The 23,697-nt window shown below is 50.4% G+C and overlaps 1 protein-coding gene across 1 annotated transcript; it reads left to right on the top strand.

The window, feature by feature from the left end:
• Nucleotides 1-7,876: 7,876 nt before the first annotated feature.
• LOC104051130 (microsomal triglyceride transfer protein-like) lies at nt 7,877-23,055 on the top strand. Its single transcript, XM_064464630.1, has 18 exons — nt 7,877-8,051; nt 9,195-9,376; nt 9,579-9,722; nt 10,251-10,358; nt 10,993-11,109; nt 13,267-13,406; nt 13,702-13,855; nt 14,522-14,679; nt 15,235-15,400; nt 15,868-15,975; nt 16,105-16,317; nt 16,448-16,662; nt 17,252-17,349; nt 18,424-18,545; nt 19,000-19,227; nt 19,543-19,667; nt 19,963-20,133; nt 20,404-23,055. The coding sequence occupies exons 1-18, from the start codon at nt 7,985-7,987 to the stop codon at nt 20,549-20,551; spliced, it is 2,664 nt and encodes an 887-aa protein (XP_064320700.1). The 5' UTR covers nt 7,877-7,984; the 3' UTR covers nt 20,552-23,055.
• The last annotated feature ends 642 nt before the right edge of the window (nt 23,056-23,697 follow it).

The following is a 23,697-nucleotide window of genomic DNA, read 5'->3' as shown; positions in this document are numbered from 1 at the left end:
ATGTAAACCCAACTCCTGTCTCCCTACTGTGCCCAGACTCGCTCACCCCCCATCTGTTGAGCCCCCCCCAAGACGTGAGCAACCAACAGCTCCTCAGGATCCAAGCCCGGGGCTCATTTCACAGCCAGTTTCAGGCTGCGGGATGGAGAAACAAAGACGACAAAAAGAAGTCAGGTTTTGTTGCTGCCCTGAGAAATGCAGCCTAGCAACCTCCACACAATAAAGCACAAAGCGCACAGACAGGGCCATGCAAAAGGGGGGTTTGCAGGCTTCTCTGCGGGGTTGGTGGGGAGCAGCTTTTTTTTATGTCTCGTAACAAACTCAGCACTGGTTTTCCCTGCTTTTCCTCACCCAGGCAGCACAATCTAAGTTTTTTTACTAGGAAGCCTAAAAAGCAGGCAGGAGAAAGCGCAGTTCTGACTTCCAGACCCAGCTTACATAAACTATCTTACAAAGGGCTGGCCCAAGCCCAGAGGCTTACGAGAAAAGTAAGACAGATTCACAAACTTTTAAAAGCCCAATATTTACTGTTGTTACCTGGGTGTGTTTGAGGTTTTTTTTTTTTTCACTCCTCTTTGAATATTATTTGCTTTTTAAACAGCTAACACAGGCACCAGTCAGATACTTTCCTGACCTTGCTCACAGAACATGCAAAGGGCTGCTTTTCAGGAATATATATCTTCTCCTAAGCTGTTTATCTTACAGCAAAAAAATAAATCTGCACAGTATTGCTCCTGAAATCTCATTGCATTTATACAATGAGCTCTAGTAGCAGAAACAGACCTCAGGTACTGAATATACCTGGCCCAAGAGAAGATTATTGCATGACAAATAGGATACATCCCACCTACCTCACAGACCTGTGCAAGGGGAAGCAGAACGAAGAAGGAGACATTTGGAGAATAACAGCTCCTTGGAGAATCCATAGCCCCGTACAACACAAGGGGATGAGCTAGGGTGACCCAGTGCAGGCAGTGCCCCCACCAGCAGAGTCTGAGTCCTCATAAAAGGCTCCATCAGCACTCCCTAATACAGAAAGGGCATAAGGCAGCATCAGGCCCACCCAGGAACGGCAGCTACAGGGCAAACAGAGCAGGTACCAAGGCTACTGCCCAGGCTGAGAAGCCTAACCAGCATGGAGGCTGAGCTTAAATATACTCCTGGGCCCATTGGTGTGGGTGGAGGGCCCAGGTGAGGCTTCCCAGGGCCATTAAGGCTCATTAGTGCCCTCAGCTTTACACTGGACACACTTGGCCCCAAGGGTCCTTCTGGCCAGTATGTCCCATACAATCTCAGGACACCTGGACCATGTCTGCTCCTCCCTATCTAAGAGGCACTACAGGGAAGGCTCCCTCTATGCTAAAACCCAGCTTTTAGCAGGAAGAGTCTGCACAGGTTTATAAATGCAAGAACTGGAAAAGCACTAAGGAGGTACCCATCAGGCACACCTGAATGGGTGTTTCCAAACTACGGCATGGCTGTATTTACCTCTAATCACTCTAATAAAGTGCTGCACAGTTTTGGAGGAGAGCATCATAATCTGCTCCCAGGGAGCTCCAAGGGGCTGCAGAAGACACTCCAAGGTTTCTCCATTATCTCTGTGGTTTCCCATGGAGGAGTCGCCTCCAGCCTGGAGGAGAGAGGCAATGCAGTGCACGGTCCAGGGTAGAGGGGCAATAGCTTAGATGGGGAGTGGGCAAATCAGCTTCTCAATTAGATCCTTGAGCACTGGCCTTTAAAGAGCTGTTAGTGACCTTTGCAGGATGGCAGCTCAGCTGCTGCATAAGCAAACAACCCATCAATGGTCACCCTGCAAGGGATCACGGACTTCACATTTGAAACATGTGGCTGTAATGGCAAAATCAGGGGCTACCAGGTCGCTTCCTCCACCTGGCAACTTCTCCTGCCTATCTGAGCTGAAATGGCTCTGAAGCACAGAAAGATGTCAGCTTTCAGAGGTGTCACTAGTCTCCTGCTGCACGGCAGGGAGAGCATCTCAGGAAGGGCTCTTCTGGTGACTTGCAAAAGTCCATCACCTTCTCCAGCATCGGAGGCCGCGTTGTCACAGTTGAGACCCACTGCGTCACCTGCATGCTTCCCAACTAAGTGCAGTTACGGGAATCAAACTAGGTATGCCACCATCAAATTTCATCATGCCTTTAGCTTGGTTTGCTGCAAGCAACCTGATTAGAAGCACCCCAGTTAGGTAGAGCAAGGTGGATCATCAGTCAGAGAAGGTCCTATCCTGCCTGTCCGCTGCCTCACGCCCCACACCAGATCATTTTGTTGCCAGCCAGGCTGTCTACCCAGCTCTTTCTCTAGTAAGGCGAGGCTTTGGTTTCACCCATCCACGGGAGAGCGTCAGACAGAGCTCTCCCCCAGGTCCCAACTCTGGTGTGGCACTAGCTCAGGGGTGTGACAGCGTGCAAAGGCAGGAGTGGGAAAACCAAGAGGAAATCTCTCTGCTGAGGGCTTTTGGAGACTTTTGAGTGCCACCAGTACAATTATTTGGGAATTGCTCACGCACCTTCAGTTTTTCTCTCTTCCCTTAGAGGCAAGGACAGAGGGAGCTTGTTGGCAGAGTCGGTGCTTTGCTGCTGCAGCGACAAAAAGGAAGGTGGCAAGGCAGGAAAAGGTGCTGTGGGAGGCATGATGGGGACTTTGCAGCTGAAGGTTGCTTAGAAGGAAAGAGAGAAACAGAGGATGCAACAAGGAGAAAAGACTCAAATTCAGTCAGAGGCTGCTCCATCACTTTTAAAAAGTCCTGGGTTTTGGGGTGGTATCAGAGCTTTGAGGGTTGTTGGGAATCTCCATGGGAAAAGGGAAGTTTAAAATAGCACCTTGCTTAGGGTAAAAGGTGCGGCTGGAGGAATCCTGCTCCTCAATCCAAGCTTTGAGATTTCCCATCCAAAATCTTAAACTCCCGCAATATGCATCCCTTTCTCATGTACAAACTGGTAGTCTCTGCAGCCCTGTGAACCCCTTCCCTGCAGTGCTGGAAACCTGCCTTCACCACTCTACGCCAATGCCTCTGGCAACAAAAATGAAGGGTCTTGAGCCAAACCAAGAACTGGTTTGACGCAGTCATTTTCAACTTCTTGAATCGTGAGCCCAGTCCTGCCTCAGCACATAGCCGAGCTGACGTGGTGCTGACTCCAACACCCCGGAGAGGCACGGCAGCAAAGATGGACCAGCGGCCGCAGAACAAAGGCACAGAGGACCATGGGGCATGGAAAAGCTGACATGGGACAGAAGCGAAGGGATTCCAGCAGAAGCTGGAAGGAGAGAGCCCTGCAAATGAGGAGCAAAGCATAACACAATGCTCAGTGGAGGGCAAGCTGCCCTCCCCTTCCAGCATCAAGAGCTCCTGGTAAGGAAAAGAGTTTGGAGTGGCTGGAAAGAGCTGGAGCTGAGGTGGCTGTGACAGACAGACAGACGGCAAGGCCTGCTTTCACAAGCTTCTGGTCCACGGTAGAAAAGGTGAGTGTCACCAAATGGGATTTAAAGCCGCTATAGGTCATTATATCACATCATCTGCTGTGTTCAGCAGAGGTGAAGAATTTCGCCAGGTTAACCTCACACTGCTGAATGTCTTCCAGCAAAACCATCCTTCTGGCTTTGAGGTTACCAACTGATGGAGAATCCCCTGATCCCCTTGGCAATTTCCTCCACAGTGAATCATCCTCACTGATAAGGTGACCTGCTGTGGGATGTCCTGGTTAGCAACAGCTACAGTGTGCCTTGGGAGAGTGACCCTTTCCCCTGCCCCCTCCCCTGGCAGCACAGCCTGCAACCTTTGCTCTTTTCCACTGAGTCACCCTCTAAAGATTTACACCCGGGGCCTGTTACGTACCCTTTGTTATCTCCTGCTTCCCCCTCTGGGCTGTCTGCATATTTTGTCAGCAGGGGTTTTTTCTACTTGCTTCCAGGTCTTTCCTAAAAACTCCTGAATAATAAGAGGCTAGAGTGAGTGCATAAGTAAAGATCACTCACAAAATATGGGAAAGGAACAGAGCCTTTAGGGAGTATTTCCTCCTACCCTCCCATCTGCCCCAGGGTGATCAGATACTGGAAGCAGAGCTGGAAACTCCCCAGCCAGCCAAGATCCTTGCTGGGAAATCCCTGAGATGGAGCAGCAATGTGCCCAGTTCAGTAGCCTCCAAGCCTAGAAACTGGCCGCTGGTACTAGTATCCCCCTGGGTAAGGAGTGTTTGGCTCTCATTATTTCCACTAGATATTTATGATGAGAATCTGTACTTGAAAATACCTAAAAACACCCATGGGTTGGCACTTGCAGTCAAAGGGCTTTGATGCAACAGTCCCTGTTGCCTCCATCCTGCTTTCATCTAGGTGAGTTCAGCCTCTGGGCAGGTTGACCACCCTTTGCCAAAGTCCACCCTGATGTCACACCTCGGTGGCAAGGTCCCCGTGTGCCTCTCTGACCCTGGGGCACGGTGACACAGTGACACTAACCCTCTGCTCTGCTCTCCTGCCAACAGGTTTTGGAGCTGCCACGTCAGGTCCTACAGCCAGACTCCCCGATGGCGATTCAGCAGTGGCTGCTTGCAGCTGGCCAGGGGGGTGAGGACCCCCTGGAACATGAGGTCTGGGGACCAGGGTGGGGAGCTTGGCATCCCAGTTCTGTCCATAAAGCTCGCTACTAGGTCTTTTCCAAGGGAACTTAGAATTAGACAGCAGCAGAGTGTCCAAATAAGAGTGAAATGATGGAGAGGTTTGCTCGATTATACTACATTAATTTATTAGAAGAGGATTTGCACTGGCAGCCTGCGCCTGGATGGAAACAGGAGATCACGTTTCTCTTGGCTGATACACGAGGGGCTGGATGAGCATCCAGGATTTCAAGCAATACGATTTTTAAGACCGTGCATCTGTCTGTAGGCTTGCAAAGTTTCAGAAGGCATCTTTCCAAGAGCCCAACAGCCCCAGATGGGAAGAATGCTTAGTAAATTGGAGGCCTTATGAAAGTTGGTTAAATTTGAAGTGAGTAAAAATTAAGAGTGAAGGTCCAGAAAAGAGGACACTAGTATCAAAGCTTTTAATGAAACAGCAGAAACACGCTTCCTTCTGTTTCCTCTTTGCCCTCTTCTTACTGAAAAAAGCATCATTCTGGGGTTGTTGGAGACTACAGGTGCCAACCTCTAGCCTGAGATGCTGGTAGTGGGGGCAGAGACCGGGGAGCACAAGGGGTCTGGTCTCTGGGGATCAGCACTGACCAGCCCAGCAGGTACCTGCAGAGCTAGTCCAGGGAACCAAGCAGGGGGCTGGGGACGCTACGCTCTGGGGCTCCCCCACATATGGAAGAAGGACCAGTGCCTGGGAAGAGATGTGTCAGGGGATGCTGGTGAAACTGATCTTGCACCAATGCTTTATTTCCCCTTCTTTTGGTTCAGCTGCGGGATGGATTCAAAGCTCACTGATGTTTATCCTGTCACTTGAGCAGTACGCAGATGGAAGCACGGGGTGTGGGTAACTGTGCAGCGATGCTGGGCAGCAGGGCCTTTGCCTAGACCCACAGCCACCATATCCTATAGCCACTACAGAGTGGGCAAACACAGCAACACTGAGCAACAGGCAAAGCCATCTGCCGTTCAGTTTCATGACCAGCACCAGGAATATAAAACATCTGATTTATTTTGCTTTACACTTTCACAGATTCTCCCAGAGACAGAAGGAAGAACCAGGTCTAGAGGAAAAGAAACCCAGTGAAAAAAGGCACTGAAACTCACTGTGCGTCCCTGCCTCCCCTCCTGCACTAATAAACCCGAGGGAGTTTTCTCTCCAGGCAGAGAAGTTGTCACAGCGACTGGCAAAGCCACAGGTCAGAAAGCAGGATTAGTTTCGAAGTTACACATCAAAGTCTGAGTGAAGTATTAAATTTCCTGCATAACTGATGGAGTTAAATGAATACCATCAGAGGGAGATTAATGTCACAGCAAGGCAGTGCCCAAGATAAGCAGCAAGTAGCATCCTCCAAAGACACCTCTCTCCTTCCACTGCCTTTAGAAGGATCTGGGATGGTTGGTTTAGTCTAGAGACCTGATTTAGGAACCCAGAGATAAATCCCATCCCTCGTGACTTTCCAGCTACACGACTACTCTCCCTGCCCATTGCCATCTTGTCGTGAGGATGAGATTATAAAAGAGGAGATCAAGAAGTGACAGCAAGGCACCTCCCATGCAGATTTTGAGTGCGAGCTCAGCCCCAGTAGCACAGGCAGTGGATAAACTCCCTTCCTTGGGACCGCTGGGAAAACTCTGCTGAGTGACTATCACATGGTTTTGCCTCCCAGACTTCCCAGCAGGTAGGAATCAGCGGTGCAGAGCTGCCTATGGGAAAGCAGGTTGCAGCTTGTTGGCCTCCCACACCCTGGTCCTGGAAGGACTCAGCAGCCAAGACTAAATAAGCAAACCTGCCAAAGTTCAGTTCCAGTTTGAAGCCTCCTTATCAGCAGGGTATTTTTTCACAAGCTATTTCTATTTGCCTTTCTTCTTTGCCTCCAGCAAACACTCTGGGACCTTATTTATTTTTTGGAACTTAGACCCTCTACAGCCATGTGTCTCTTCTAAATATTTCATTTTTTTTCCCCACCCTGGCTAAAAGGCTAAAGCTTTCTGTGTTCAGCAGGACTTTCATCCACCCCCAGTGTGCTCCGCTCTCTCATTGCACACTGGCAGAGCAGAAGTCCCCCCAGGTCCATACATCCCAGGAGGAGAAGCCATTGCAGGCAGACCTGTGGGGTACATCTTGAACAGCTGACTCAAAGGAAGCCCTAATGATCATCACTCAAAAGGAAACTGTTGAACAAAAAGCTGATAGACCATAATAAAGACAATAATAAAGAGAAGAAAAGGCTTCAATCTAAATATGAGATATTTGTCCATAAAGACCGTCAGAGGACCAAGTGGAGACACCACATATGGGAAACTTATAGCTGGACTTTCCCTAGGTAGCACACAGCTGGATCTGCCCTGCTTTTCGAGTCTCAGTACTGGCCCAAAAGCCCGGTGGTGATGCACAGCTGGAAGATGTGCCCTTGAAAATGCCATAAAACCAAACTGTTGGGTTTTGGTCCCACTGCAATATGCAGATCACATCCATATGCCAGTAATTCCATTACTGTTTCTCAGGTCCCTGTACAAGAAGGGTGCAATGGGCCCTGCTCCTTCCTGCTTGACCACTTTTCTTGGGGAAAAGTCTTCACAGGACCCCTAAGCCTCTCCATCACCACCTCATAGGGACTTTGACCCTTTGCAGTCTCTGGTGTCTTTAGGAACCAATTAAACTCAACAGTCAGAAAGCTCATGCATGGGAAAAAACCTGCACGGTTGGTGGGCCAAGGGGTTAGCAGGCTGTGCGGAGCACAACCAGCAACGTACCCATCTCCTAAACCCTTTCCCATGCTGTTTTTGGCAGGGGTAACAGCGTTCACGGTTGAACCCATCAGCGGGCTCTCCCCATCCCCCTCCAGCCTGGCCCTTTAAGTAACCTGAGCCTCCAGGCTGCAAATCCCGGTCTCTCACTAAAAAGTTGGAAAAGCAGTTTTGCCCCCTCCCCCTTCTGGGTCTTTTAAAAACAACGATTTATCCCCATTTCCCTTCTGGTGGGAAGAGAAAGTTCACCAAGGGATGGAGCAGCTTTCTGAGCATCCCCCTCCCATATCAAGGCAAATTGCTTCAACTGGCAAGGGCAAATTCCCACAATGCTTCTGGCAGCTCTTTTTTTGCAGCTTTCCCCCCCTCCCTCTGGTCTTTGGCAAACCTCAGCTGATTTCCAAACCCTCCGTGGCTGCTGGGGGTTGGTGAAAAGGTTTAATTATTTGCTTTTCCTTGGGTGTGTAAGGCGGGGATAGGGAGAAGGTTGGGCCCCATCGCCTGACGCTGCAAATCTTGCCCACTTTTGTTGTATAGTCCCTCTCTCACCCCCCTTTCCTTCCCCGTCTCCCTCACAGCTCCCAGGCCCCACCATGAATCCGCAGGCAGTTTGGAGATACATTTGCCTGCTTTGCTTTTCCTTCGTGAGCACAGCGAAAGGTAAGAGACTTTGGGCTGGTTTGGGTCCAGGGACATGGCAGGGTCCAGATGCCCCGAGAGGCGGGATGCTCATCTCAGTGCACAAAGAGCCTCCCAAGGCTCATCTTAATACAACATCTCACCAGTCTCCAGCCAGGGAGGAAAGAGTTATTGCCACAACAACTGCAAATGGTCCGAGCATCTCCCGAGGCAGGGAAATTTTGGGGGATCATGGAAGCCTTCCCTGCAGGGGTGAGAAACACTGGAGAGCTGGGGCTTTTCAAACTGCTCACGGTGCAGAAATATAGAAACTCTTCTGACTCACGGAGGAAAGCCCCAGTGAGTGAGCTGGATTTCCGTCGATTCATCTTTATAACAGAAGTAGCAAAACTATAAAACATTTCAGAAGCCTGGCAAGTGCATCAGATTTGCAGAAGAATTTGAAAATACTTTAGAAAACAGATTAGCCTGGTTATGTCATGGCAAAGCCAACCCTCCCCCCTACAATCATATTTGTATATGAACAAGAGAAATGAGTCAAAACAATTCTAGATAAATAAGATTGAAGCAGTTTTGATATAAAGCTGCCCCATCAACTTCATTTTGACACATCACAAAGTCAGTGGCTTAATTTAGAATTGGCAGTTCTAATGGGAAACACACAATACAAACAATATGGCCTCTCTTCTCCCCTAAATAAAATGCTAATGTTGCCCAGCTAATGCACAATGCTGAAAAGACACTTCAAGACCACCCTCCTCTCCATGGGCATGCTCAGGAAACTTTCCTTCAGGGTTAGTGTGTTTCTCTGACACTTTCAGAGAGTCCTGAAGTCTCCAAGGGGCGGGGGGCTAACTCTGGCTATTATTCCTAAGGCAGGACTGGAAACACAAGCGGGAACCAGCTGTCACCCCCAGAACACCCAAATATCCAAACCACAGGCACAAATAATTTCCCATTAAAACCTTCCCACATTCTCCCCCAAACGTGTTGGCTATACTTACAGTTCAGCATAAAAATGACACTTCCAGAAGGCAAAGTGATGCAGGTTGCAAGCATCCCCTGCAAGTCCAGCTCCTCTCTAGGATGGAGGATGCTGGCTGCAGCAAGTGGAGGGATTGAGGTCTGCCATTGCGTACCTTCAACGTTTGCATCTTTCCTTAGGGGATTTGCAGCTGCTTTCTTTTCAGCCCAGGACTCTGTATCAGTACCACTATTCCCTGGACATCCAGCTGGACCACACATCCACACCGACCCCGCGGGGAGCCTGGCTGCAGGCTGAGGCATTGGTCCAGCTGCACCAGCTCTGGAGGGGCCAAGGTGGGGAAGAGCTGCTCCAGATGCAGGTACGTGAGGTGGTAAAGCCACTGCAGCCAGGTACTTCTCCTGGGAGCAGCGATGCTCTCTTTCCTTACCCCCTTCCCTTTCTAGCCCAAGCCATCTGAAAAACAACCTCTCTGGCCAAGAGGCCATCACCTGCAGCTAAAATGCATAGCAACTTTAGAGCAGACATGCTTGCTCACTGCTTTCTTCCATCTGCTGTCATAGATCCGCAACCTGAAAGCCCAACACAAGCCAGAAGAGGAAAGGAGCCAGGACGGCACTGGAGGTTCCCCTGCAGAGATTGCACTGAGCCAGGAGGTGCAGGCAGAGCTCCAGCAGCCGGTATTCATCTCCTGGAGCAGCGGGAAGGTCAGCTGGACACCGCCTGGGCTTGCTCATGCCCTCTGCAGAGCACTCCTGCCCACATCCCAAATTTTCCCAGCTACAAAGCCCATGCGAACTCCTGCTCCACCTCTGATTTCATATCAGAACACAAGGAACCAGACAGAATGGCAAATGTAGGAATATACAGTCTCTCACGGGGTCCAGTATGACCCTAGATGAACTCACATCCTCCAAATGGGCTGCAGGCCCAGCTGGAGCTGCAGCATCCCTTGTTAAAAAGGATTCAGCCCTAACCATGGGATATAAGCTCCTTTCTAACCTTCCTCTCTAGGAGTTTGGAAAATCCAGGGGCAGGAAGGGAAATTTTGTGGGCATGTATCCACAAAGCTCATGTTATTGAGGGATATGGTCCTCCTTGTGAAAAATCTTTAGGTATCTCCAGGGTGTTGCTTAGGTTGCAGGGGAGATACTTTTCAGCAGGGAAGGCAGCAGAGAGCACGCAGGGTTCCCAGAGTCATCCCCACAGGCAGACACCACCTCTTGCCCTCCCAGGTCAAAGCCTTCTACGTGGACAAAGCAGAAAGCATCCTGGTCTCGAACCTGAAGCGAGGCATCGCCAGTCTGCTCCAGCTCCAGCCCCACACCAGCACCACAGTGGAGGTAGGTGCAGAGCCTGGGCCAGATCCTGCCTGAAAGCCAGGGACCACGCTGCAGCAGGAGGGCCAGACCCGGCACACAGCCGGCCGAGGCACTTCAGCAGTGCCAAAATTCAGGATAAACATCGTGGGTTTGCTGATCCAGCTGCCCCTGGGCTGTGAGTGAGGACGAGTATTGAAAGACAGAAGATTTTAAATAATCTGTAGATGATTTTCAGGAATAGGCACACTTAACAAAATCATCGTCTTTCCCTGGACAGTAGGAAAAGTAGAAAAAAAAAACTACAAGAATTTCTGCCAAGCAGGATTTGCTTTGCCCAGCCAGCAAATGGAAGGGAAATCCCTCCCTCCAGAGCTCAACTGGTGCTGTAGTGACCTGCGAACAATATGAAATAACCTCAAAATGCAGGCACAAAGGTGCTGCTGCTGGCATTAGCCTAAGTTTGCAAAAGCAAGTTTCCTGCTCAGATAGATTTGGACCTATCCAACACCCCTAAATACGACCCAGTTTCTAGCTTTTTGATGATTTTTCTGTTTATTAGTTTGTCCTTTGTGTCTGTCCTCTACACAGATCATTTTATTCAGGCTCAATCAAAGCTGATCACCCTTAACCATGGTCACTTACATTTGTGTTTCAGGAGGATGTCTCTGGGAGCTGCCGAGTCACGTACACCGTGTCCAACCATTCCATCACGAAGACGAAAGATCTCCTCAGCTGCACAAAGCTGAAATCTGGATTCCCCTCCGTAAACAAAGCAAGTCCATTGCTCTCGCGGTGGTGGGCTCAACATACACCAAGTAGATAGGGTTGCCCCAAAAATCGTCCTACAGGTGGGCTGCGAGTCCCACTCCCAGCTGGCTTCAGCCTTCTGCACCAGCCTGGGATGGGGCTCTGGCTCTTAGACCCATACCCAAGGTGGGATGCACCAACATACCTCAGGCGGAGCTATGTTTCGAGGTGGGTGGGAGCAGAAAAATGTCCTGGGTCATCCCATCCCCATCCTTGTTAACACTTCTGACCTGTCAGCTAATCCTGCTTGGGAAGGTGGAGATACAGAAATGTTTTCTAGACCTCAGACTCATCGGATTGGGGATTATGTACCTCGACCCCTGTGTTCAGTTTTGGGCCCCTCGGGACAAGAAGGGCCTTGAGGGGCTGGAGCGTGTCCAGAGAAGGGCAGCGGGGCTGGGGCAGGGTCTGGAGCACAAGTGTGCTGGGGGGCGGCTGAGGGGGCTGGGGGGGTTTAGCCTGGAGAAGAGGGGGCTGAGGGGAGCCCTTCTCGCTCTATGCAGCTGCCTGAGAGGGGCTGGAGTGAGGGGGGGGCTGGTCTCTGCTCCCAAGTCACCAGTGACAGGACGAGAGGGAACGGCCTCAAGCTGCGTCAGGGGAGGTTTAGACTGGATTTTAGGAAACATGTCCTTACCAACAGAGTGGTCGGGCCCTGGCACAGGCTGCCCAGAGAGGTGGGGGAGTCACCGTCCCTGAAGGTGTTGAAAAAACATGTAGACGTGGCAATTGAGGACATGGTTTAGGAGGCCTGGGGGTGTTGGGTTGATGGTTGGATCTGATGATCCTAGGGGTCTTTTTCAACCCTAATGATTCTATGATTAGGTTGACAGGGGACAGGTCTAAAGACCACTCACTCCTTGTTTCATTTCAAGCAGTAGCCCATGCTCAGCCCTAATGACATAAAGAGATGAAACTGTGTGAGTCTTAATGCAGTTACACCTGCCATGAATAAAAGTGATGGGTTTTTTTAAATATATAAATTCTACTGAATTAAATATAAAAATGGACATCACTGCACAGAGAGCCCACAGGCTTCAACAGGGACACCTGGCAGTCAAACTCTGAGTGTTCTTATAATAAAAGCTTTCTGGGGTATGAATCATGGTAAACTTACCCAAGAAAGTAAGAAACCCTGCATAGCACATTTCTGGCAATAAGGTTTTCCCACAAGCCTGCCATCTGCACTTAGGCAGCTCTCTGGACCTTGCCTGTATCCATAAAATAATGATGCTGTCCAGCTCCGTAAAATGCAAAGCCTGTGGATAAAAAAAATGCTCTATTAAAATAGCGATATCATTGTTAACGCCACTTGCTGTCAAAAACCACTGCTCACCCATTGTTCAGCTCTTCCTCTTCCCCAAGACCTACCACGTGCAAGCCCAGCTGCTCCGATAACAGCCCTCTGCTCACTGGGGTGGGGAGAGGAGGCAGAGGTGAAGTCCAGCAAGTACGTCATTTCTTTTGGAAGGAAACAAGCCAGAGAGCTCCCCCAAGGTCACCACGCAGCACAGTGAGGAAGCCGGGCAATTTTTGGCACGAGCTCAGTGGAAATTGCTGTTGCTTGGCTTTCTCTTTCAGTTGGAGAATGTCCTTGCTGATGCTTGTCAGGATGAGGTGGGTTTTGGCATTGAGGGCCATACCTCTTCCCACGCCGTGCAGCTGTGTTGGGGCAGCTATGGAGCTAGTGCTGTCAAATGGCCCCAAAGGAAAGGCAATGCTTTGAGCAGCATTTATTTCCAGTTTGCAGTCTCCAGGCATCACCCACACCAGGCAGGAACGTCCCCTGCTCCCTCTGCTACCCTTTTCTTCTAAGGCTGAGTCAGGGTGACACCAACTTGTTAATTAAAGAGAAAGTCCACATGGTGCCACCGGTCTGTCTCCCCACACCAGCCACGGACGAGAACATCCCCTCGCCGTGGTCCTTACCTGGTGCTGCCTTATCCCACATCTGGGAAGAGGTTGAGCCCTTCTGGATTTACCTTTCCTACATTTTGCAAACAAAGTGGGTGACTTTGTGGATTGGAAAGCTCTTTTGCTGCTAATAGAGAGAAGAGAAATCTCCTGGGGAGAGGGGAAGAGAGAAAAGGTTATATTTTTTTCTCCTTGCTTTTACTTTTTCAAGACTTTTGGAGTCAAGTGGCAGCCCACCAGCAAAAGCCAGTACATAGTGAAAGACAACCTCCTCCAGTTGGTGCTGGCAGAGGAAAGCCACGTGGTGTCTCCAGCCCTGAGGTCCACCACCGGCATCAAAATCAGTTCAAGGTGAGTGACGTCCCCCCACTACGGCCCAAACGGGGCAGCCTGGCGTGGGATGAAGGTGCATCTGTTGGAGTTAAATCTTCACTCCCTGCTCCCCTGCTGGCTCGCTGGCACAGCCTGGTGCAGGCAGTAGGGACAGGGTGCAGCCAGGCGTGGCACAGAGGGAACACCAGACACCTTTTGACAGCTTTTTCCCCCATCTCCTCTTTCTCCAAACCTGCATGAACCCAACCAGCCTCCGATCCATGGAGGGTGTAAATGACAAAGCACTTCTCGATTGCTTCTTCTCCCTCCACAGGCAGCAGCTCCAGCTAGTGTCTCCTCCGACGCCCGGCGTGGCAGAGGTGGCCGGACGAAGCCTCGAGGATGTGCTGGCTGGCACAGAGGGACAACACCAGCCCCTGGGCATGGCCAGCCTGCCTTTCAGGAGGGGCTGCACCCACTGCCCATCGGTTGGTGATGCTACCCACCCCCAAAACTCACCACATATTCTCCCCCAAGCTGGGCACCTGGGCAGGCAGGAGAAGGCTCTAGGTTTTAGGGTTAAAACACAGCGGTGCATTTGGAGGGGCTGGTAACGGCTGTCAAGGCAGGTTGCGACCCTGGGAGCACTGCAGAGCAGCAGCCTGACTTGTTACCTCTCCTAAAAAGTGTCTAATATTGCTACCTGTGATGGAAGAACCCCTTTGTGCCCCCAGACATGGCTGTGTTTCTGTGATGGGAGAATTAACCTGGTGCACAGCCGACACATCCAGTTGGGTTAAACATTCCCACCACAGGTCAGGCTGGCAAGGACAAAGGAGAGGGTATTTCTGCCTCCTTGAGTCCTCCAGGCTTTTCACCTAGGAAGTCTGGAATTGCAATGACTTTCAGGCACCACTGATGCTCGCAGTTTCTCCTGCCCTTTTCCTGGCACATGGCACAAATTGGGGCATTTGGGCTTCAGCACAAGTCCTCAGCAGTGGGGGTGGGAGGCTGCCGTGAATCCCTGCAGGTAATTGTATGACCCCCACAGGCCCCTCCCGCTCCTAAATATTTTCCACGCAGAAACATTATCCCATGATTCAGGGTCAGGGGTAAAGGAGGCTAAACTCCACTAACAAACTTCATCTTTGTAGCTGAAAGCCTACCTGAAGGCTTTTGACAGCCAGAGACTCAAAATGGACACCTCGAAGGCAGCAACCGTGTGGCAGTTCCAGAGGTTCATCCAGATGCTGCGCAGCGCCAAGAAGAAAGATGTTCTGCAGCTGCTGAGGAGGGCACCCGAGGAGATGCTGTGAGACTCCCAGGGGCTATCTTGCCAAAATTGGCTTTCTGTGCACGCAGAGCCCTGGCACGCGGGGTCATTCCTGGCCCTAGCAGCTAGGGTCATCTGATGCTGCTCCATACACCATACCTGGCCCAGGCAGCTGCCCTGACTAGTGCAAACATACTCTGTTTTTAATTAATGCCCACCCTGTACACACATTTCATGGCTTTTTTAATTATTATTTTTTTGCTGGCTTTGGGGCACAGCAAATGCTCCAGCAAGGCTTTCTACAAGTATCGTTGGAGGTGTGTTATTTACAGACCATCCACCCATGGCTGTAGCATCCATCCCTTAGTGTAGGCGCTGGGGCCGGGCTCCTCTCTGCAGTGAAACACCAAGACATGGGTGAGTTCAGAGCAAGAACCAACCTTCTAGGTTTTTTTAAGCCATGAACAGAAGGTCCTGTGAGTTTTAAAGCAAGAGGAAAGCACAGAGAAAGGGGGATGAAGAGCTGCACAGGGCATCTTGTTTCTTCTCCAGCTCTGGATCGTGCTGCTGATGACCTCCCTTTTCTTGCTCCAGCCCCTTCGTCGTGGAGGCAGCGGTGGCCGCACAGTCGGTGGCATCCTTGGCAGCTCTCTCGGACTTCCTGGATTTTGGCAAAGAGCCCAAGTCCCTGCTAGAGACGTTTCTCTATGCGGCAGCTTTCTCCCCTCGGCCTTCAGGAAAGCTTCTCCACCTGGTGTTAGTAAGTACAGACATTTCTCTCGTTCCCTGAGGGTCCTGAGTCTGGGATGGGTTCTTGCCCCATTTCAGGCAGGAGGGAACAGCAAGCACGTTCTCCTGAAAAAGGAAGCCAAGTTTCTGCAGAAATACATCTTCCTGCTTATGGGATTATTTCATGTGCTTTTAATGGGACAGTGGTGACGGGAGTAGAAGCTCCTTGGAGGAAAAGCATTCAGCAGAAAGTGCGTTATATCACTGCATTACAGATAATAAAAGCTTAATTAAAAGCCACTGTGAAAAACCAGCATTTTATCCAATTAAACCATGCATTGCCTCCCTTCAAGGCAGGTAAGAATTAGTTTTTCCTTACTTTTTCTGGTAAACGCTTTGATATAAGAGGTAAAATATACTCCTCCCCTCTCTTTTTCCCTTTTTCTTCCCCCCCCCCCCCCCCCCCCCGCTTGCTAATACCCCTTTCCTGGCACCGAGGACAAGCTGGATGGGAAGCAGCTGGCTCCCGATGTCCAGGAGACTGGGATAGTTGCCATGGGCTCTCTGGTCGGCAAGCTGTGCCAGCAGAAGCTGTGTGAGCTACAGGTGGGTCCTCTGTAAACCCCCTTGTTTGGCTTTTTCAGACCCCCGCCCCCTCCTCCAGGGGTGCCCAGAATGTCTCCTGTCCCTCACCTCACTCTCATTCTCTCCTGCTTTCCTCCAACCCCTGAGCAGGAGGTGGAGCGTGGGGTGGAAAGCATCCTCAAGGGGCTAAGAGGTGCCAAGGAAGAGTCTGAGGCGGTCATTTATCTGCTAGCCCTGGGGAATGCAGCACTCCCTGAAACCATCCCCACCCTCCTGGACCATGCAGAGGAAGGTCCCGCCACCATCACCACTGCAGCCATCTCTGCCCTGCAGCGATTCCCCAGTCGGCACATCTCCAGCAAGGTACGAAACAAAGCTACCAAGGCTTGGTGCTCCTCTTCCCCTTCAAAGCCAAGCCACCAGGGTGCAAACAGAGCCACCACTTGCACATCACCACCCTAACAGAACCATTTTAATTGCCCTCTCACATCAGGTGAAACGAGCAATGAGGAGGATTTTCCATGAGAAGAGGAAAAGCTATGAAAAAACATGTCGCCTGGCTGCTGCAGAAATCCTCCTAGATAACGAGCCCTTGCCCATGGATGTCATCAACATCCTGCTGGCTGCCAATGAGCTGGAGACAGAGACAGCGACATTTCTGCTGCTGAAGGTCCAGGGCAGCCTGCGTGCTGACCACCACCCAGCAAGGTGGGTCTGGATGGGAAGGTTGCATTTTTCCCCTTAGCTCTACATTGCTGTTTTTTCCGCCTCCACACTCCAGCTGTGGCTTTTGACCCAACATGCCTTTAAAGCTGGATAAGCATATGTGCTAACATCACTTCTTGGAGCTGCCTGGAAATTCCCAGCTGCAGGAGGAAGAAAACAGCAGGGCTGCTAATGCAGATGATGCCCAGTCAGCTGAAACCTGGCATCCCTCCACATCCTGCCCCGTGGCAGAGGGACCCAGGCTCGTGGCTTTGGCGGAGTCCTTGGAGGCCAAAGCTCTGTCTCCCAGGGCAGCGCACAACTTGTAACTGCATTAATCTTCCTATCTGCACAAAACATTTTTCAGAACTAAGCAAAAGCTGCACAAAACTATCTGACTCCTAATAAACCGGAGGAGAGGAAAATTCCAGGGTAGCCCATGTCTGCTCGTTTCCCTTTTTGCTCATGCTTCTCTAGAAAACTAAGAGAAATAGTTTGGAAATTCATATTTCCTTCTTTGTACATAATTCTATAACAACCGCTGACATTTTCCCTTCACAGTGCTGACATACCCTTTCCCTCTTGCTTCCAGGAAGATAATGAAAGACATCATGAGAGACCCACGGATAAATAATTACAACTTCTTCTCAAAAGCTGGCATCTCCTCTTCTTTCTCAGGACCTCTGACAGGTGATACCAGCGAGGACACTCACCCCATGGTCCTCTCAAACAGCTAAAGGAGGGGCTGGTGGGAAAAAGCAGCTTTCAGAGGAGGCCTTGCCTTTATAGAAATGCCCCAAAATCTCAGCGGCAGGTTTGTGAGCATGTGCCCCAGCACCAGCTGAGGCTGGCTGGTTGCTTCACCTGAGATACATCTACCTTTCTCTGACACCCCTGCAACCACCCGGCTTTCTACAGCAGGAGGGCTGGGCTGTGCCTCGTACTTTTCCTATATCCTGCTAATTTGAAAGAGGAACTTCAGCTGGAGATGAAACTAATGGTACATTGTAGGTGGGAGTTTCTGTGCTTTTTCTGATAAGTGAAGATATTTAGCTCCATTCCTTGCTTCCTTAGGTATTTTTAATAAGCTCTTCAAAGAGGAGAATGCTTGTACTGAGATAAAAATCATCAAACTTCAGAGAGACTGCAATAATCAACACTTGCTAAATATCTGCTTAAATCTTCCCTCCTCAGCTCTCTGTCCCCCTTCAAATTATCTCAGTCTAGCCTTGTAGGGGGTAGGTGGAGGCAAAATAGGCAGCACTTGGAAGAAAAACATTGCAGTGCTAGATCCTTTGATTATTGCAGGAATGGAAGGAGGTGGTGCAGAGCAGCTTTCCCCTCTGAATCATTTAGCTTGATCAGATATTTAATGGCTAACATATGAGATCTGTGCAGGTCAGTCACCCTGACCATAGATGGAACAGCTCTAGAGGACTAGGCCATACAATCTATCGAAGAGGCTTACAAATTACCAAAGAGCTCTCAGGATCCTGCTTTTTGAGATAGCCAGTGATCTCCCAGTTCCTGCAATCAGCCTGGACAAGCTTTTTTAAGAAACCACCCCATCCCGCTGGGCGCTGGCTTGCCAGGATCCCAGCCTTGCATAGCCTACCTATGGGCTCTTCGTTTTCTTGGCAGCCTTCGTCCCCTGCTGCTGCTCCCGGAGCATTTCTGGTTCACCACTGTTTAGTGACTCATTTTCAAAAAGACACGTGCCAGGCAATATCTGGGGATGCTGACAGGTGTCTCTCTGCCTTTCAGTCACCCAGGACCTGCTTTCCACCTTTGGGCTGGACCTGCTGTTTTTGGAGGGTGGATTCCTGAGGAAGAGCGTCTCTGACTTCTCGCTGCTCAGCCATGGCCAGCGGCTTCGTGCTGCTCAGGTGTGCTGCTGGGAGAGTGGCTGCGGGGCGTGTACCTGGAGGGGGCTGGCAGCACTAACCTGGTGGTGACAGCACTAACCTGGTGGTGACACTGCCCCATCTTTGTCCCCTCTTAACCTCCTTAAGGTGATTGACCTCACCTCTGCACTCAGTGTGTCCCGTATCAGAAATACATACATGCATATCCCTCACCACCAATGTGAAGCCAGACTGACCTGCTCTGGAGAAGGGAGTCCCCTGTCCCCCCCAAAAAACACAGGGGATGTGACACCACTGCTACATGGTCCTCAGGGACAGCTTGGATGCCCCATCTAGCCCACTCCATCGCTATGCTCCTGCTTCAAAGAGTGCCTATCCAAGCATCAGACAAGTATAGCAACTCAAATAGCGTTGCAGAGCATGAAACAGACTCTCCAGCTTTGCTGTGCGCAGCTTGCATGTCTCTGTGTTTTAGGTCACTATTGAAGCACAAGGAATGGAGTCGATGCTGGGAGAAAGTGTTTTGGAAGGGGAAGAGGAGCCAGAGCTCATGGCCGGGATGTCTGCCATCTTCTTTGATGTTCAGTTGCGGCCGATAGTCTTCTTCCAGGGATATACAGACTTAATGGCCAAGGTCCTGCTAAGCAATGGAGAACCCACAAGTGTGGTCAAAGGGAACCTCCTGCTGATGGACCACCACCAGGTACTGGAGGGGGGTGGCCTGCCTCCATGCCAAATCTTAGTGAATCCCATAGCGTAGGCCAGTGGATTTTAGGTATGTCACTCACTGTGGATTCACATCTAAGAGCAAGGAGGCACTGCCAGAGGTCTCCTGGGGTTGGTAAAACAGCAGGATGGCTTGTCTCTGTCATGGGACACGTGTGGCTTGCGTTCCTCCCATGGAAGTTGAGCTGCAGGGTTGGGATACTCCCAGCAGCCATGCATCATTGCCAATATCAGCCACTCAGCCAAGAGAGGTGTCCGATCACAAGAAGTTCTGCCTTCTCCATCCCCCCAGGTCATTCCTCTACAGTCTGGTCTCCAAGTAGCCATCAAACTCCAGGGCGGGCTGGGGCTTGACATCTCAGCCGACATGGATGTGAGCATTTGGGAGCAGGAACTGAAAACCAGCATCAACACAAGGTCAGCGGGTGGGAAACTGCTTGGCTCTGGGCATGCGGGGTACTCGGGAGGCTCAGCACCCAGCACGAGGGATGCTCCACCTTAGGCTGACTTTCCACAGACCCCTGCTCTTCTGCTGGGTCCAGCCCTGCCTGGTGGACACGCTGGGTAGGAGTCTGGTGGGTGATGGTTACACACTCCTTTTCCACAGCCAGACCTAAAACTAAGATGCTTGTGGGTTTGTTTGGTGCCAGTGCATGGTGCCCGGCACAGGGCCATTGCTCGGTGACAAGACCCACGTGTTTCCCTCTCGCAGGGGAAGCCTCGCCGTTGATTTCCAGGCAGAACTAGATGCCCCTTTCCTCCAAGCCACCCTGAGAAGCCAGACAGAGGTGGAGACCTCAATCCAGTTTGACACCATCCTGAGGTTTTCCAGCAGCCCAGTGCTCATGTGCCTGCAGCTGAGAGAGGAGCAGGTCCCGTACAGGTAAGCTCTGGATATGACCAGATACTGTAGAAATGCCATGACATGCTTGAGACAAAGGAGGACATTAATGGTTGCACACTTATTGAGCAGGGGGGGTCAAAACCAGTAAGGAGGGGGCAAAGGACCCCACAGTTCATGGTGATGGGGGTGGAAGTGCCGTGCCTAGACCATGAGGAGAAGCCCTGCACGTGAATATGCTGGTCTGGGAGGAGGACGAGGTCCACCACCACCACAGCCTCCTGACCATCTCACTATCACCTTGTCCTACAGGGAAATCTTCACGGTTTCCAAGTCTGCCGGGAGCCAGAGCAGCACCACTCGGAAAAGCAGGCAAGGCACCATGCCCGGGCGGGAGTTTGCCCTGCACCAGGCCAACTCCAAGGTCTGCAACCTCCTGCTGACAGCAAAAGAAGAATAACGGAATCGGAGCACTTTGGATGACTGCCTGCCACGCACCCCAGTTCTCTGCAAACCCAACCTGAACTGTCAAGGGCTCTGCCCAACTCCTCCACAACCACCTTTTAATAAGAAAAATGCTGCAATAAGGGCATCAGAAGAGACCACAAAAGGAACTGCTGCAGGACAGCCAGAGGCACCCCTTGCCTGGGGCAGGAGGAGCCAAGCCTGCCTTCCCCACCCTAAAGGCTGAGATTTCCCCAGCCTGAACTTTTTCCTTTCATGGGGAAGGGCTTGCTGGAAGCCAAACTGCTCCTTGTGAAAAACAGCCTTCTTTTGCAAATGAATGAGCTTCTGAAAGCCCAAGAAACCCTTCTGGAAGCCTATACCCAAAAAAGCTGTGTTTTCTCCCCATTTATCAAAGCAGTCAAGAGGGAGCACATCTGCAGCCAGCAGAGAGGAGATTCCCCGTGAAGGGAGTGAATGACCCTCCTTTAATGCACAGTTTTGTGGCTGCCAAGAGTCCAAGAACATGCAAAATTTTATTTCTGGAGGAGGTGTGGGGTTATTAATTATTTTTTTTTAAATGCAACCACAGAGACATCCACTCCAGAATAATCCTCAGGGATAGGCCAGAGATGCAAGACAAAATGCTGCATAACCTGTTGCCAATTATTGTCCCTTCTTTCTGGATTAAGTGAAGGTGTTTGAATTTATTCACATACGAAGGCAACTCAGCTCCCTTACAGCTCCCGGCCATCCCCTTACTTCTGGGGGGAATTTTGACTCTGCTGTCAGGGATGCGGTTGGTGCCACAGCAGGCAGCAAGGGTGAGGTCAGGGAGCAGGGGAAACAGCTTGAATTTCAGTGGGGGTCAGATTCACACTTGGAGCAAAAAAAGGAGCAAGCCGAGCAACGCAACCCACAGAGCTTTCCTAAGAAAGTTCCTAAGAGCTGGGGAAATGAAGGCAAAGTTCAAACAGAGCAGGAGAGAGTTCAAGACACCCTTCTAAAGAACATGGACTAGTAGTCTCAATCCTCATCTTGAAACAGGGAGAATTGTCTTGAGCTGAAAAATGTGAAAAAATATATAATGCTGGAGACCCACCAGCTACTGGGGGAGGCTGGAAAGAGATCGGGTACTCGAGCAGGGGCTGGCTGAACAAAAAAGGAAAGAGACCTTGGTGTCTCCAAGGTGTTAAAGCATCTCACCACAGGGCTGCATATCCCCCTCGTGACGCTGATCCTCAGCAACTGCCTCCTGCTTTAGTGTCTACACTTGACTTTCCCCACGTTTTTCCCCTCTAAGACAGGCAGGGCTGCAAGAATCAGCCAAGGTCATAAAAACACTTTGTAATTAAAACCCACAAGAGCACAAGCATTTTACTGTTTACAAAGAGTGGACTAAAAAGGTGTTTTGAGATTATCGGGACTCCCAGCATGGGGCAATGACACAAAGAAGAGAAATTACTGCGCTAACAGGGTGGGGGGGGGGCATGCAGAGCTGGATCTGAAGTCAGTAATGTTCAGCTGGGGAACCAGATGCTTTCAAACCACGGGCACAAGCCGCCAAGGTGTTTGAGAAGTTCTCCATCCTTTATTTGTTTGGTTTTTTTTAATTAATTATTGGTGATTTAGTCCATCCTATAGGTCAAATTCAGATGCTGGTCGCCATGGAGGGCAGGAGCTCACGTTTGACTGACGTGGTCCTTTCTGGATTTGAGAATCTATTACAGAGAGCTTGGACAAATATTACAAAGCTGTTACTTCAAGTAATCACCCTTCAGGGTGGACACTCTTCAACCCCAACTGGAAAACTTAAATAGCAGGATCACACCTCCATCCCATCCTCTTCCTCCTCTTTATAGAGGTTGGCACATACTAGATGTGCCTTTTGCTGGTACATGCAGATTCAGAACCCATCTATTGAGAGGCAGCTTCTGCCTTGAGCCTCTCAGTCTTCCTTTTTGATGCAAAGTTCACATACTAATGGAGAAGCCTCTGGCCTCTCTTATCGCCCAAACAGCAGTTCCCCTTCTCTTTTAATCCAGGCAGCAGATGAAGATAAGATTGCCTCAACCCTACACGTGGGAAGGCAGCGTTCCTTCCAGCAACAGAGAGATACAGCAGCTTCCCTTTTCTGCTGATATTTGGCAACCATTTGTGAAAATTACAATTAGCTTCAAGTAAATATTGTTCTTCTGTTTTGCATTCTCCTCTCCAGTTGGATTGTTATCAGCTACAACCACCGAACACCTCTCCAGCACCAGAGGGAGGCTCGCAAGGAAAAAGCAGTATTTCTTTATTCCTTCCTGATAAGAATGTGCCTTTAAGTATTTCTTTGTATTATAAAATGTGCTTTTTAGGAAAAAAAAGGGACACTGACCATTTTTAAAATTATAAGCCTGACAATGTAGCACCGAGTCTCCTGGTTTGGGAGAAGAAAACTTGTCTGGTTTTCCATGTGGAGACACTGATTACAAGTGCTTTGGTTACGTACAAAAATAAATGCCATGTATTTTTATATTTTCTCTGTTTGACTCAACTTGTCTGGACACACAGCCAGGAAGAGGAGAGAGGCAGAGCGCAGGTCCCATAGCACAGGCACTTCCAGCAAGAACAGCACGGCCAAAGCCACCTTTAAATGAAGTCACACTCCCAAGGGACCTGCTTTCTAGGTCTGTATTTAGGGTGCCCCCGAGACGGGTAGCTAAATGCCCCATCGGGGCTGCAAGACAGGGACACGAGGGTACCTCTGCTCCCAGAAACCCCCAGAGCACCGGTAGGGGTGACAGCAGTCCTGCAAGAGGGTTCCCATGGGTCTGAAGATGCTGCCTTATCCTCTCCCGCCAATTTCTGCAAAGGTATTTGAGGCCATACGAGACTTTGCTTAAAATCAGGGCTTCCCCTGCATCAAGGCTCTGCTGATTACGGAGCAGTCTCACTCAGAGCAGGCCCCAAGGACACAGAGTAATTGCCCTGGGACTTGCCCTCGGGTCTGAACAGGAGGATCCCTGCGTGACCATGGGAGGAGGGAGCCTATACTGCCCTTGTTGCATTGCTCAGCTTTCTGCAGAGCTGTTGATAGCAGCTCTGAGTCCCACTGGTTCCCCATCTTCACCCTTTCCCCAGGGAGCATCCTGTTATTTCCCATTCTTCTTGTCTCAC

The sequence above is a fragment of the Phalacrocorax carbo genome, chromosome 13 (assembly GCF_963921805.1).
Source record: "Phalacrocorax carbo chromosome 13, bPhaCar2.1, whole genome shotgun sequence".
NCBI lineage: Eukaryota > Metazoa > Chordata > Aves > Suliformes > Phalacrocoracidae > Phalacrocorax > Phalacrocorax carbo.
This window is presented reverse-complemented; position numbering and strand designations above follow the sequence as displayed.

Excerpts from the sequence above, each read along its gene's own strand:
- LOC104051130 (XM_064464630.1), top strand. The coding sequence starts at position 7,985 with ATGAATCCGCAGGCAGTTTGGAGATACATTTGCCTGCTTTGCTTTTCC. Across the intron at positions 11,110-13,266 it reads GATTCCCCTCCGTAAACAAA|ACTTTTGGAGTCAAGTGGCA; the intron begins GCAAGTCCATTG and ends TACTTTTTCAAG. Across the intron at positions 18,546-18,999 it reads AGCGGCTTCGTGCTGCTCAG|GTCACTATTGAAGCACAAGG; the intron begins GTGTGCTGCTGG and ends TCTGTGTTTTAG.